Below are 14,898 nucleotides of genomic sequence, written 5' to 3'. Positions count from 1 at the left end.
TCCCGGGACTCCAGGATCATGACCTGAGCCGAAGGCAGTCGCTCAACCAACTGAGCCACCCAGGCACCCGTCCCAGAGCTTTCTGATTTGCCAAAGTCCCAGAGAAAGTGTGGACTATGCAGGAACTAACAAACACTCTCAGACTAAATTCTAAAAAAAGAATAGAGTTATCCTACGTACCGTTGTGTTTGGCACAAATGATCAGGATTGCAACAGAATTTAAATTATTCAGAGAGAAACATTCATTTAGCTTTAAAGCAGGGGTCTGCATGCTTTTCTGTAAAGGCCAGATAGTAAATATACTTTATAGGCCATTAGGTGTCTGCTGTGGCTCCTCAACTCTGCCCTTGCAGTGCTCATACAGGCATGGACAAGATGGGGGGCCGGTGAGTGCAGCCGCATGCCAATAAACCCATCGACAAAAAAAAGCAGCAGACACGATTTGGCCAAGCCCTGCTCTAATGTGAGGGTTCTCAAGTTCTCTATGGGCACAAGAACCCCCTGTGGAACTGGTTAAAAAGGTAGGATGCTAGGCCCCAGCCTCCTCCGACAGAATCAGAATCTCTAGGGATGGGGCCCGGAAATCAGCAACTTATAAGGTCCACAAGTGGTATGTAAACCACTTTTTGGTTTGAAAAACACTGTGGTACGCAGCTAGTTTCATCTAAGGTGGGATGGCCCCACTCTCCTAGATGCGGGCCAGCACTTCCTGCATCCTGTGGCAGTAAAATGCACTGTTTTATCTTTTGTTGGCCTTTCTAGTAGCAGGGCAGATGAAGAAACTGCCATTTTTTTTTTTTTTTTTTTTTTTTTTTAGCCTAAAAATGCAAAAAATAATTCTGCTTTGGTGAAATTAACACAAAACTTAGGATAGGAATTTAAAAGAAAATCCTCAACTTAAAATAACAAGAGTCCAACAAAGATCTCCCTTGAAGTCCTTTAGACTGTAGAGTGAGTAGACAAGATCCTTAGCAAGGGACAGGGCTAAATCTGAATAGTTTACTGTGTGCTCCCTTTCCCAAAATACGTCCAGCGAAGGCTTGCTCTGTTGCCTGGAAATTCCACTCCTAACAAGCCATTAGTTTGTATCTGGAGGTCTTTGCTTAAATGGAACCTCCTTCAAACTCTCATAAAGACGGAAAGTACAAAATCTCTGTAGACCTCCGAGGGCTGCTCCCAACTTTAGCCATCAGTGGCAAAGAAATTATTCAGCTAAGTCCAGTTGTGTCCAAAAGAAAGTAGCTTTGGATTTGGTTGTCTGTGTCAATGGCCAGCAATCAATCACCCGATCAAAGTGGCAGTGATGTTCAGGCTGGGAAACAGCGCCGCCTCTTCTTCAGCTCTCCAGATTTTCCTAGGAAGGACAATGAATATCCTAGAGTCAAAGGGATTGTCTTCCTAAAGGGAGCTTCCTAAAGAAAGCACAAATAATCTACAGATACCTCCAGGGAATGCAGCTCTTACTGAAGCTTCTGCTGCTGCTAGAAATGAAGAGGAATGCTCAGTGAGAGCAGATGTTCTAATGATTACTAAGATATGGGCTTAGAATGCCTCCTAGAGTTATTGCTGCAGCAGATGACACTGTTTTTTGTTAGACAACAGGGGTATGATTCTGAATTTCTGAAGCCAGGCTGAGACTAGTACTCTATCACCAGCACACTTAATAGGCCGTTATATATAGGCAGTGGGATTTAGCTCTACACTGTTAGTAGTCAACTAAAATTTTAGGCAAAATGTCTCTGGAGTCCAACACCCATAGCCCCGAGCTTCTGACCGCTCCCCTTCCCATGGGAGCGGGGGGGGGGGGGGGGACCCAAATTGCCATTTTCAGCAAAGTAGGAAAACCTGTTTTTCTACTCGGTTTCCAACTTACAGAAAGAATCGGGAATTGGAGTGCCAGGGGTACAAAAGCAATGCAAATGCCTATCAAAGCCAGGGGCCCCAACATACTCACCCAACCTCCCTGGCCCTGGACAAACTCCCGGATGGCACTGTTCCCATTGATCATGTTTGTCATGGGGACAGCCACCTGTCTTGCCATTTTGGGAGCCATGCGGGCCACATATTCAAGAAGCTTCACTGACACTGCCAGAAAGGCTCTCTCGTAAACTAAGCTGGAATCCTGAGCACACCAGGCCTGGCTGAGAGATTGCACTGTGTCCCGCAGTACAGCGCCTGCCTGGGGAGAGACACAGGAAATCAGTGAGGTGTTGATAAAAAGGTACAGGAGGCTGCAGGTGCAGGAGTCCAGTAAAGCAAGAGTTTCCTAGAGAATGGCAAATGCACCACTGGTTGTATCTGGAGTAATCTTAAGGAGTAGATGGACAAGTTTTATTACTTTGTTATTTACTGTAATGGGTATAGAGAAAAACATAAGTAGCCCATCAAGCCCATGAGTTCAGATATTATTACTTAGGATGAGCACAAGGGTTGAAAGAAAAACAAAATGATTTGAAAGAAAAATATTAAGTATATGATGGTACAGCTGGTCAAGTTGTAGAGGTATTACTTGAATGACTGAAGTCTGGGAAATTCTAAAGTTAAAAAAAAAAAAAAGACCTGTTTTTCCTCTTCCTCTTTCCTTCCCCCCAAAATTGATCTAGAAGTCATTAGGTGGGGCCAAGCAAGATCTACTGGGGTGTAGTGTAGGGGAACCCATGGTAGTCAGAGCAGGTTGTCAGAACCCAAGCAAGCTGGGGCTCGCCTGGGTGGCTCAGTCATTAAGCATCTGCCTTCCGCTCAGGTCATGATCCCAGGGTCCTGGGATTGAGCCCCTCATGGGGCTCCCTGCTCAGAGGGAAGCCTGCTTCTCCCTCTCCCACTCCCCCTGCTTGTGGGTTCCCTCTCTGGCTGTCTCTCTCTCTGTCAAATAAATAAAATCTTTAAAAAAAATTTTTAAAGAACCCAAACAAGCTGAAGAGGGCATCCACATGTGTACCCAGATCTTGGTTTCCAAATATCATTCTCCACTGAAAGACACCAGAGCTCTCTGGAGAATGGCTGATTTCAGGCTGGGGCTCGGAAAATACAAGAGATCTGTCAGAAATTAAGGAAGTACTCACAGAATGACAGGGACATGCTAAAATGACACAGTCCAGATGGAGAGGACTCCCACTGGTCAAAACTGGGACAATTTGAGCATCCAAATAAATAATGATAGTAACAGATTATAACCCTTGAAAAAAGTAGGAATTCATGAGTCCATGTTGCTATAAAAAAATAAATGAATAGATTGAAATGTTGATGGGATATGGGATATTTACATGGTTTCAAAGTACCCCCCCTCCACAACACTTAATTATGTTAACCACAGATATTAACTACAGTGGAGAAGACTTGCAGACACCATCCTAAGTGATTGAAGTTAACATCAGTAATGTGACAAATTAAAATTTGTGCCACTTAATAGGTGCAATGAGAACACAGCAATCCTTCCTACCAAAAGTACATACCCTGAATCCACTCATGAGGAAACATGGAACAAACCCAAGCTTAAGGGACATTCTACAAAATAACTGACCCATAATCTTTGAGCGTCAAGGTCAAAAAAGTCAAGGAAAGACTGAGGAACAATTCCAGGTTGAAGGAGACTAAAGAGACATGACAACTAAATGCAGGATCTGATTCTGGCCTGGATCTTTTTGTTGTATGTGACATCATTGAGACAAGTGGCAAAACTTCAACGGGATCTGGGGACAAGATGATAATGTGTCAGTGCTGATTTCCTAGTTTTGATGTGGTTATATAAAAGAATGGCCTTGTTTGAAGGAAATGTGAAAGTATTAGGGGATGATGGAACATCTTATCAGCTACCTACTCTCAGATGATTCAAGAGGGAAATTCTTTGTACAATTAATTATGTGCAACTTTCCTATGAATTTGGGAGTTCCAAAAACTTTATTTTTAATTAAAAAACAAAAGTAAATTCAGCTCTCAGCTACCTAGGAAAGTTTCAGTGCAAGCTATTAGGAATAGTAAGTCCAGTTCTGCCTGAATAGGTGCACCATCCAAGCTATATGTGGTAAGAAGAATAAAGCATAATGGTGAAGAGTGTGGTTCTGGAATCAGTCTGGGTTCAAATCCTAACTGAGTAATCTAACCTAATTTCTTGTTTCCCTCTTCCTCAGTTTCCCTATCTGCTTAAATGGATATTGAGTCAGAAAATATTTATGGAGGGTCTCCCGTATAGGAGGTACTAGTCTGGGTTGTGTGAATACTGCAGTGAACAAAGAGGTTAGATGTTTGCTCTCACAGCATTCCATACACAGGAAGAGAGGTTGCCCTGTGAATAACAGTTCCTATAATACGCCAGGGAGTGGTGGAAGATTTAAATGAGATAATAAGTGCAAAGTATCTGTAATACTGTTTGGCACCTGTTAAGTGATGTGTTCATATTACCTGCCATTATCGATATTAATCAGCAACATCTTCTAGAATGTCGCCTATGGTCTTTACATCCAAGGCAGAATCCAAGTGCCACTGCCAGTAATCAACATTCTGATGAAAAGCCAGCTATGCCCTAGATGGCTGTTGTAAGTACTTATCCCTCATTGCAGCATACTTGTGGACTTCCTGCCTTTCTGGCACATAATTTCATTGCTGGACCTTGGGGGGGTATGAGGGGAAGATGCCCACTCCCAGCCAAATCAATGTTAAAACAGGTACATAAAAGAATAAAGTGCTTTACCAAGAACAAAGTGCTGCAGATGTGCTCTACGTCACGTAAGCACAGCTCTGCTGAAAAACAAATGGGAACAATCTGAAGGTTGACCAGCCCTTGCCAGTACCTCTCAATACCACTTGGGCCTTTGATTAACTCCTGAAGAATTAGCAATCGGAGAATTATTGCTGTGTCTCCTTGGATGAACATAAGCCCCCAAATCTTTCGCAGGACATTTTTAGTTATAGCCATATAAGAGTGGTAAGAAAAGAGCAACTGGAATAGAAAAAGAGCAGCAACTTTACCTGTCCCTGAATGGTTTCTGCAATGACATTTTTGGCAGAAGCTTCCAATTCTCCATTGAACTGGTCACCCAACATCCTAAGGCGGCCAGCAATGATGGCCACGTCAAAAGAGCAAGACTCTCCTAAGATGGAGGGAACACATTCACATTTGTTACAGAACTTGAAAGGACGGCCAGTCCCAGGAATCTGGGCGTTGGAGAACGTTCTCTAGACTTTAAACAATTTTGGCATCATTTTCTCCCAAGAACACCTTCATTATTCTGTCAACCCCATAGTCAGAAGATCTCCCTTCACTGAGAATATCTTTCCCTTCCATGGAAACTACTGATTTTCAGGTATTGCTGAAAGCTTAGTTTGCCTTTTGAAACTTAAGAGGAAATAAGAAAGCATACTCAGATACTCTTATTGACCTACAATCACCACCTCGGGCCAGGAGCCTTACCTGAATCTGGTTCATCTCCATAATGTAGGTCCCGGTTAGCAACCTGCACTGTGGTGCCTAAGAAGTCTGTAAGTAAAGTGTCCACGATGCATTCCGTTTGCTCCTCAAAAGTTCGGGGCCTCTTCATTTTCAATGCTTGCTGCAGAGTTTTTGCTTTTCCACAAAACAAGCAGTTTTCAGTTCAGCAGGAAGTCAGAAATACTGGTAAACCAGATACATCTACATTTGTACTTTGTAAAGTTTCCTAGTGGGACATGTAGTCCTAGAGCCTGTCCCACCAATTTTTTTCAAAACTAGCTGTCAGAAACATGGGACTTCTCTGAAGAGCTCACCTACACAGACTGGGAAGACTTTTTGAAGACTCTTAGTTCCTTTTCTCAGAACCACACCCTAGCCGGTACATAAGATTAATGAATAACTTTTATTTTTAGCCAATTTATAACTGAAATAGAGTTGAGGAAGAGTTTCTTGGGCAACTTCATTTAGAAATACTTCCTGTTAGGGTTCTGTGTCTGGTGTAACTTCAAGAAGGTTCTGAAGTTACAATAGACAAGCATTCAATTCCTGATAGATGGCATTTGTGTGCCACAGTCCGACGTTTTAGGTACTGTTTGTGGGTAAGGAACGATGCCTGGCACTACAAATAGCACAGGAAAATGACACAGACACAGCTTCTGTCCTCATGGAGCTTACGTTTCAGCATGCACAGCAGGTATTACGTGACCAATCCCAGAATTTCTTGTGCTTATTGAGACAGTGTGACCACAGTGTGCAGTGGAGAATCAGAGCTAGGGGGTTAGGAAGGCTTCCTTGAGGTTGTAACATCTTAGACGAGCTCTGAAGCGCGAGCGAGACTCTAAGGCAAAGAGGAGAGATAAAAGCATCCCAGGTGGGAACAGGAGCTAGAGAAGCTGACGGGGGTGGGGGTGGGGACAAAGTTGGGTGTTTGAGGAATTCGGAATGGGGACAGCACAAAGTACTTCACAGGGAAATTATATGAGGATCAGATAAGATAATGTTGTGTGGGATGATCCAGCAGTTTCTGACATGTAGTGTTAAACGTCTTTCCTATTAGCCCAAGGCCTGAGGACCAGGATGACAGGGATCTGCGAGTCACTCTCCAACAGAATAAAGTAGGATTCTCCTGACAGGGGTTAGACACCATCACTGTTTTCACGAGATCTCATGATTGGACACTTACCCACCGTGGCCACCTTCTTAATGTAGCCACACTTAGATTTTGGATTTGGGTGTCAGCACTCAAACTATCAGGTCTTCCAGAGTATTCTGACCTGGCGAGCTGCTAAGAGATTCAGGCATAAGCAGTAAGTCAGTTGTTCAGAACGAAAGTTCTACTTGCAAAATAAAGAGAACAAATCTTCTGTTTTCTATTCTACTCTAAATAGATCATAAATTGCTTTTGGATGAGAAACAAATTACGTAAAGGGCCGTTTTCATTTGTCATCTATCACTAGGGCTGAAACTTCAGTTTCTGCTGAGTAAGCTTCAGACCTCTAATGTAAGAAGGTCCTTCTGAGATAATTCTGAGCCACCTCCTTTCACACTAGAGCCAGTTACTGAAAATTTAAGGATTCCATCAAATTATGACATACTCCCCAAATAGCATACGAAAACAAACAAAAGGTTTATAAGATACCATCCAATTGGTGTTAAATATCTTACCCAAGGTAAATGACATCCGTAAGTGGCAGAATAGAAATTTAAAACCAAGTACGTCCTACCTCAAATAATAAACCTTTTCCCACAGTAATTCGTTTCATGGCTGATGTACTTATGGGCAAATGCCATCTTCGGAATCTAATCTTTTTTTTTTTTTAACATATAATGTATTATTTGTTTCAGGGGTATACGGCTGTGATTCATCAGTTTTACACAATTCACAGCGCTCACCATAGCACATACCCTCTCCAATGTCCATCACTCAGCCACCCCATCCCTACCACCCCCCTCCACTCCAGCAACCCTCAGTTTGTTTCCTAAGATTAAGAGTCTCTTATGGTCTGTCTCCCTCTCTGGTTTCGTCTTATTTTTCCCTCCCTTCCCCTATGATCCTGTCTTGTTTCTCAAATTCCTCATATCAGTGAGATCATATAATTCTTTCCCTAACTGACTTATTTTGCTTAGCATAATACCCTCGAGTTCCAACCACGTTGTTGCAAATGCAAGACTTCATTTTTTGATGTCTATATAATATTCCATTGTGTGTGTGTGTGTGTGTGTGTGTGTGTATACATAAACACCACATCTTCTTTATCCATTCATCTGTTGATGGACATCTAGGCTCTTTCCACAGTTTGGCTATTGTGGACATTGCTGCTATAAACATTGGGGTGCACGTGCCCCTTCGATCACTACATTTATATCTTTGGGGTAAATACCCAGTAGTGCAATTGCTAGGGTAGCTCTATTTTCAACTTTTTGAGGAACCTCCATACTGTTTTCCAGAGTGGCTGCACCAGCTTGCATTCCCACCAACAGTGTAGGAGGGTTCCCCTTTCTCCACAGCCTCGCCAACATCTGTCATTTCCTGACTTGTTAATTTTAGCCATTCTGACTGGTGTGAGGTGGTACCTCATTGAGATTTTGATTTGGATTTCCCTGATGCCGAATGATGTTGAGCACTTTTTCGTGTGTCTGTTGGCTATTTGGATGTCTTCTTTGCAGAAATGTCTGTTCATGTCTTCTGCCCATTTCTTGATTGGATTATTTGTTCTTTGGGTGTTGAGTTTGGTAAGTTCTTTATAAATTTTGGATACTAGCCCTTTATCTGATATGTCACTTGCAAATATCTTTTCCCATTCTGCCGGTTGTCTTTTGGCTTTGTTGACAGTTTCCTTGGCTGTGCAAAAGCTTTTTATCTTGATAAGTCCCAATAGTTCATTTTTGCCCTTGCTTCCCTTGCCTTTGGCGATGTTTCTAGGAAGAAGCTGCTGCGGCTGAGGTCGAAGAGGTTGCTGCCTGTGTTCTCCTCAAAGATTTTGATGGATTCCTTTCTCACATTTAGGCCTTTCATCCATTCTGAGTCTATTTTTGTGTGTGGTGTAAGGAAATGGTCCTGTTTCATTCTTTGCATGTGGCTGTCCAATCTTCTCGACACCATTTTTTGAAGAGACTGTCTTTTTCCCATGGGACATTCTTTCCTGCTTTGGAATCTAATCTTTGCCTTATCTTATCCTCCATTATCTTGTAGAATCAATGTTGTAAGGCTAAGGAAATGGAGTATACCTTCTCTTGGACAATGTAGGGTAGTTTCCTCCTTTGTGTATTTCTTCTTGAAGTTTCATTATAGCATCTTCCCAAACCATCCCATCCCTTCTCCCACAGCTCACATAACCCTCACTCTTGCAGTTCAAGTTCTGTCTCCCACTTATTACTGAAAAATGAGGCCACCATGTTTTCACCATCACTTGCTTCTTTTCCTGCTCTGGCCACAACAATTTACATCCTTCTCTCAAAAGCCTCATCACCTTTTATCATTGGCTCAAAGTCTAGGGTCTTGTCATCTGCACCAAGTCTGCCTGTAAAGGAGGATCTTGGGTACAGCTCCACTCAATTTGTAAATCTATAACTGAGAAAGTAAGTTCTTTGTCTCCCCTCCCCCGAACACCCAATATATGAGAAAGGGATGGAATAATGGTAACAGAACTCCCATTCAAAAAGGGGGGTGGGAGAAATGGAGGCATTTAATAGCCACTAGTCCATGGCAATAAGATTATGGTCAGGAACTACATAAATGATTGCCTCTGCAATGTTCTAAAGTGCCATGGTCGTCAGTGGGCACCTATTACATGTGAAATACATACTATTTCCCAACAAGACAGACATTAGAAAGCCATTTTTCTAAAAGCACAATATCAACCATACTCAAGGATTTTTAAAAATATGCATCTACTTATATCACATCATCAAACCATATGTCTGCCAAGGCTAGAGAGACCTCTTAGGGAGAAGAAATATAATTAACTTCATGGTATACTTAAGCTTTAGTCATTTTGCTTATAAATGAGCAAAATCAGGCTAGTTACGAGAAATCATTTCTTCCTTGAGATTTTAAAAGTACACTTTTTCAAAAGCAACAGTTTCGTATTCTGCTATGCCCCATATATTACAGAGAAGCAACCAAGTAGGACTTAATCTTTTTAAAGCTCCAGTAGCTAGGATCATTTTAGTAACATTTATTCAATTATCGAGGCATACCTAATTTTCTTTAGGTCAACATTTCAATTATAGTCTTTAATTTTTTAAAAAAAGTCCATCAGTTTACTTAATCTTTACCGTATTTATCCTGTTCCCATATAACACTGTAAATTGGCAGCATTTTACACTTCCATTTTATTTCTTTTAGCACCTAATTAAACACTCATGGCTTAACTGAACAAGTCAAACTATGGAAAAGGCAATTCTGAAGCTGTTTTGATCTCGCTACATGTAATCCCTGGGGACCCATGATCTAGCTCATTCTCAATGAGGAGCGATTTTGTCCCGCCAAGGCACTTTTGGCAATGTCTGGAGACATTTTTATTATGACTGGGGTTCTATTGGCATCTAGTGGGTATAGGCCAAAGATGCTGCTAATAATCATCCTACAGTGCACAGGAAAACCCTCCACAACAAAGAATTATCTGGCCCCAAATGTCAGTAATGCCACTTTGAGAAACCCTAGTCTAGGTGGACTTCCACTGTTGTTTGGTTGATACAATATAGCAAAACACACACTTCAAACATCAACCCCAAAACACCATCAGAATCTAATTACTGACAGCCACTCATTTGGTAAATATTTATTGAGTCATCACTATGTGGCAGACTGTGGAGATGGAAGGAAAGAACATCACCGTCCTTAGAAGTTGTCCAGGGGGAAATCAACTCACAAAATCCAGGCCCTTGCCAGAAAATTCAATGCTGTCTGTTATCTACTCCTATTAAGAGCCTAGTTGAGAGAAGTGATGGATGAAAAAAATTTTTAAAGGTATGCAGTCCATTTACATATCTATGTGGTCAAAGTCCTTGAATTAAGCTAGATGATATTTGAATCGTGTTAAGTCCTTGAAGAAATGCCCTCCCTAAGCTTCATGTTAAAGTTATGCTCTCTGCTTTCATTGAAGAACACCGTAAGTCATGAGAAATCCGTTACTAATTTCCCCTAAGAATCTCGTACTTATCCCTCAGTGTCTCCTATGTGAAACTACCGGTAAATTTCTTTGAGAAATTAATATTGGAAGGCTTCTTCCTCTCTGATGACATCTATACACCTATTTCTCTTCATCCTGACTACCAAATCACTTAGCTAAATTTGAGGCTCAACTGTACCAATTATGTAGGCCCTTAAACCTGAACATTTGTGTACTTCCCCATCCCCAACCAAGCTGGTCTGAGGTGGTATTTCCATTTTCCCTGTTGTGGATCCTCTGGTTATTTATACTTTACTATATATATTTAAATCATTTTATCACATCTGCTCTTGCCATAAGTTGCGTCAGTTAATGTATATAATATGGGCAGGTATGAATAAAATTGAAAGCAAGGAAGAGTGACAGAAAACAATTACAACAGTACTGCTAGACACATGCACTGGAGGCCGTGACAGCCTGAACAGGACCCATAATGAAAGCATCAAGGGTCACAGAAAACTTCCTGCAAGAGCTCCTGACTGAGCAGAATGCTGAAAGACAAGGACTAGATGTTACCTAAAGAAGATATGAGGGTGAGGAAATGTTCTAGCCAAGAAATAAAAGCAGGAGCAAAGTACAGAGGTGAGAGAGAGCCTTTTGCATTCAAGGAATGCCGAGTGGTTTGCTTATGCAAGAACAGGGTGTTTAGGCGAGCGGTGAGAAGGACACTGAAGAGTTACTTCTGATGCCGCACTAAGGACTTTGGACTCTGGCCTTGAAAAGCATGATTAGAAAGAGACCAGTGAGGAATTTACTGCAGTAATACAGGGAAGAAAAGATGACCTCCACAAATGATGACTTCATCAGTTTCCATAAACATCAGGCATCTTTAATTAGTAAAACAATCCCTAAAACGGATTAGAAAAGAATCCAATTCCTATCCTCACCCCCTCCCCATCCCCTTTCCAATATTAACCTTTTCAACATCACCTGGAAAATGGGGTCATTCACCTATAGGTATTACAGGAATAAGTCAATAATCTTTGAACAAAAACATAAGAATCCTGATTCTGAGACTGTCCATTCTCCTTTGCATTTGATAGTATCTGGACTTACAAGCAAATTCTAGTAAGAAAAACTAGGAACTCTGATAGCTACTCATCTCACTTAGAACAGGCAGCAAGAATCTGTTATGATTTTATGTCTCCAATTGTTCCAAGCACAGTTTCTAATACAGAAATAAAACTGTTCAGGGTCTCAGTCCTCGGCTCATTTTGTTTCACAGAGATCTGCATTTCTGAGCTCTCGGGCTCCAAGAGCAGTTCCGTTAGGAACAGGCAGCCAGTGTCATCCTGGGCACCGAGGTAGGCCTTCCACGGGTGAGCCCCCGCCCTACTCATTGCGATGGTCTGGATGTTCACTACCTGCAGGGCCATCTGGAGGGTGTCAGGATGGACGGCTCCCCGCCAAGGGAACACTTGCTGATGAGCAACTTTCAGGCTAAACCAAGTCTTCTCAAAATACTCAGCAGTCAGCTGGCAACTGGGGACTAGCATGAGGGCGTCAGAATCAGGAAGTTCCTGTACTGTCTCCTTGCTCTCTTCAGGAATCAGGGGACCTAAAAGAGTTAGAAAGCTTGCGTAAGAGGCCTTCTTAATCTATACCAATTAGGTTTTTTTTTTAAATAGATTTTATTTATTTATTTGAGAGAGAGAGAGAGCATGTGAGCAAGGGGAGCAGCAGAGGGAGAAGGAGACTCCCTGCTAAGCAGGGAGCCCAATGCAGGGACTCGATCCCAGGACCCTGGGATCGTGACCTGAGCCGAACCGACTGAGCCACCCAGATGCCCCCGAACTATGATTTTAACTAGATTTCCATACGTACACAACATGCCTTCTATCCTTGGATAAATGATTGAAATAGCCAATGAAGATATTCTTTCTTGCTCATGAAGACTTCAAATTCACACAATAGTCTGAGACGTAGCTAGGGTACTCTACTTTCTAACAGTCATCGCAAAAGGTAAAGGTTTTTCATGACATGACGTAAAGTAAGGACTATTTTTACCTGGAGTGGCAAAGGATGCAGTGTTAGGAAGCTCTGGGCCCCAACGCTCCGCCCCCTGGTATTTAGAGATGGTTGCCCAGCGGGCTTTGCCATAGACTGGAACCAGCGTGTTGAAGTCTGAGGCCCAGCTATTCACAGGTCTTTCTGCCTGATCCTCCAAAAGTCCGAGAGAAGGGTCAGATTTAGGGCTACACAGGATCCGCTTCACTTCATCAATGCCAGCTAAGAGAAGTCGATAATAAAAGAGACCCCGGTCTCGTACTGCCATATCCTTTTCTTCCTCTGTGGTAAGACAGAGACAGAGTTAATTACAAACAAAACCAAAAACACTCTTTCTACCCTGTGTCAACTGCAATAGGGAAAAAAAAAAAGGAAGGACGGAGGAAACCCTAGAGAACATTGTCTTCTTGGGTCCCCGAGATGACTCACCAAACAGTGTCAGCTCTCAGAATGTTTACTATCTGACAGGGCAAGTACAGTTTCCTTCTGAAGAACCTACCTATGCAGTAATGTAACAGACGCCCCAGCATGTCCTGGCACTCGGCAGGTCGGGAGAGGAAAAGGCGCAGCAGTGCAGTGAGTAGCTCCATCTTCACAGCTGGAAAGGTCTCTGACTTCACATTCTCCACAAAGTCTTCCAACACATAGGGAGCATTGGGGATTCTTTCCCCATGGACGCCAAGGAGCCAAATAAGTGCCTGTTTCCCCTGGGGAATGAAGGAGTAAGAGCAGGTGCTCGACATTTGGCTGTCCCAAACACAGTGGCAGGTTTTGCTTCCCCCCAACGTCAGCAGGAAATGTATAATCTTTTGTTTACTTCAAATGGCACTGTTATCAATCCCCCACAGCCCGACTCCACTCTCTACAACAAACAGGAATAAAATGTTACTACACAAAAGGAGACTCGAGACTCCCAGAACCTGTGTTGGTTAAGAAATAAGGCTTCCTCAGTTTGGGGGCCTCTGCCCCAGTCTGGGGTTTAATGTGTCAGTGGAAGCGACTCAAAGATTCCTCTAAACCACTTGATGAAAGTGGTAATTAACCTAGAGTGCAAATCGGAGCCGTCTGTGAAGCTTCTTAAAAATCTATGTGTCTAGGTCTACCACTCCTGCATATTTAAGTCGGTGGGCCTGCAGTGAAGCCCAACTATGCAAAAACGATCCTGATTCTCATTCCAGCTAAAAACTCCATGGTCTAAATCTCTGGCTTAAAACTGTTCAAGAAAACAATGATATCAAAGCATTTGTAATAAAAATCATAGATAAATCTCATTTTTTATCACTTCTATCCTAACTACACCCAAAAGAGAATCTGAGGTGGCAATCAATTCTAAGAATTTCCACATTCAGACACCGGGTAGAGAAGAATTAGATTCCATTTCACAGAGCAGGGTCCCAAGCATTTCCCCTCTGCCTGGAGGTAAAGGAGAATGGCCATCTACCTCGCTGTCTTGAATGTTCTCCTCACAGCCGGGCAGGGCCTGACACACAGCTTCCGTACACTGAGGACACAACCAAACCAGGTCTCGGAAAGTTTGCACCACCACTACAACACAGCTCAGGATACAAGAGCACAGGATTAGAGGCTCCACGCAGGAAGGAATCAAGAGAAGTCACATATTCAGACTAGACTGCTATGTGAATTTCTGTAAAATGGGTGTTGGAGGGGTGGTCCATGATTATCTGAGAAATGTCTGACACGGGCAATAATTTCTTAAATGGATGTTGCTCTTATTGGATGGCTATGAGGACAAATGAGCTCATATATGCAAAAGCACATGGTAAAATGCAAAGCAAATGTGAGGACATGTTATTATTGATTGATATTCTGAAGACGGTATAAATGGAGCCACCACTGCTGGGACTAGGGTAGGGCAAACGAGGTGCTGTGGGTGTAAAATCTAAGACATGCAGGGTTAGCACCTGCATGAACCGGATAGTGAGTGCCTCTTTAAATTTTTGCATCTTGGGCACCTTGCTTGCCTTGCCCCAGTCCCAGCCCTGGAAGCCACTGCTGCCATAAAGCAAAAAGAGGGGTAAAGGTGGGGAGTTAACAAGCACAGGCATTCTGGTAGTCTTCATTATCTACAGAACAGCCTGGCAGAGTTATGGCAGCCAGAAGACCCTCTACCTGTTAGATCTATAGACCCTATGCTTCTCTGATGGCAACAGATGAGGATGCAAAGAAAAGTTTAAACCTCTGTTAAGCAACAACAAATATTTTTTGAGCAACAGCTATAGGAGAGGCAATTGACAAAAAAAATAAATAAATATAAATAAATAAATAAATACA

The 14,898-nt window shown here is 42.5% G+C and overlaps 2 protein-coding genes across 14 annotated transcripts in view; both read right to left on the bottom strand.

The window, feature by feature from the left end:
• BCL2L15 (BCL2 like 15) overlaps nt 1-5,540 on the bottom strand; it is a 54,938-nt gene extending 49,398 nt beyond the window's left edge. Inside the window, exons 1-4 of one of the 2 annotated variants that reach the window (XR_012379312.1) lie at nt 5,408-5,540; nt 4,966-5,087; nt 1,955-2,179; nt 24-1,354 (exon numbers count right to left, since the gene is read on the bottom strand). Coding sequence is in view for 1 of the 2 variants with exons in the window: in XM_025872483.2 (XP_025728268.1) it covers nt 1,337-1,354; nt 1,955-2,179; nt 4,966-5,087; nt 5,408-5,534 (492 nt within the window). In the remaining variant the exon portion in view is untranslated. Of the gene's footprint in view, nt 1-6; nt 1,355-1,954; nt 2,180-4,965; nt 5,088-5,407 lie in introns of those variants that run through there. The other variant, XM_025872483.2, reaches the window with a different exon arrangement.
• The window catches only part of AP4B1 (adaptor related protein complex 4 subunit beta 1), a 37,436-nt gene continuing 27,962 nt past the window's right edge, over nt 5,425-14,898 (bottom strand). For 8 of the 12 annotated variants that reach the window (XM_025872469.2, XM_025872470.2, XM_025872474.2 and 5 more), the window contains 4 exons: nt 14,048-14,151; nt 13,106-13,313; nt 12,607-12,888; nt 11,407-12,157 (listed from right to left, as the gene is read on the bottom strand). In XM_025872469.2, the coding sequence (XP_025728254.1) occupies nt 11,730-12,157; nt 12,607-12,888; nt 13,106-13,313; nt 14,048-14,151 (1,022 nt within the window). In that variant the 3' untranslated portion in view covers nt 11,407-11,729. Of the gene's footprint in view, nt 5,561-6,102; nt 6,264-6,608; nt 6,708-11,406; nt 12,158-12,606; nt 12,889-13,105; nt 13,314-14,047; nt 14,152-14,898 lie in introns of those variants that run through there. The other 4 variants (XM_025872477.2, XM_025872476.2, XM_073896117.1 and 1 more) reach the window with 4 other exon arrangements.

Source organism: Callorhinus ursinus, unplaced genomic scaffold, assembly GCF_003265705.2.
Source record: "Callorhinus ursinus isolate GAN/ISIS: 27379988/994484 unplaced genomic scaffold, GSC_fseal_2.0 scaffold9, whole genome shotgun sequence".
NCBI lineage: Eukaryota > Metazoa > Chordata > Mammalia > Carnivora > Otariidae > Callorhinus > Callorhinus ursinus.
Note: the sequence above shows the minus strand (reverse complement) of the source record. Positions and strands in the feature narration are given on the sequence as shown.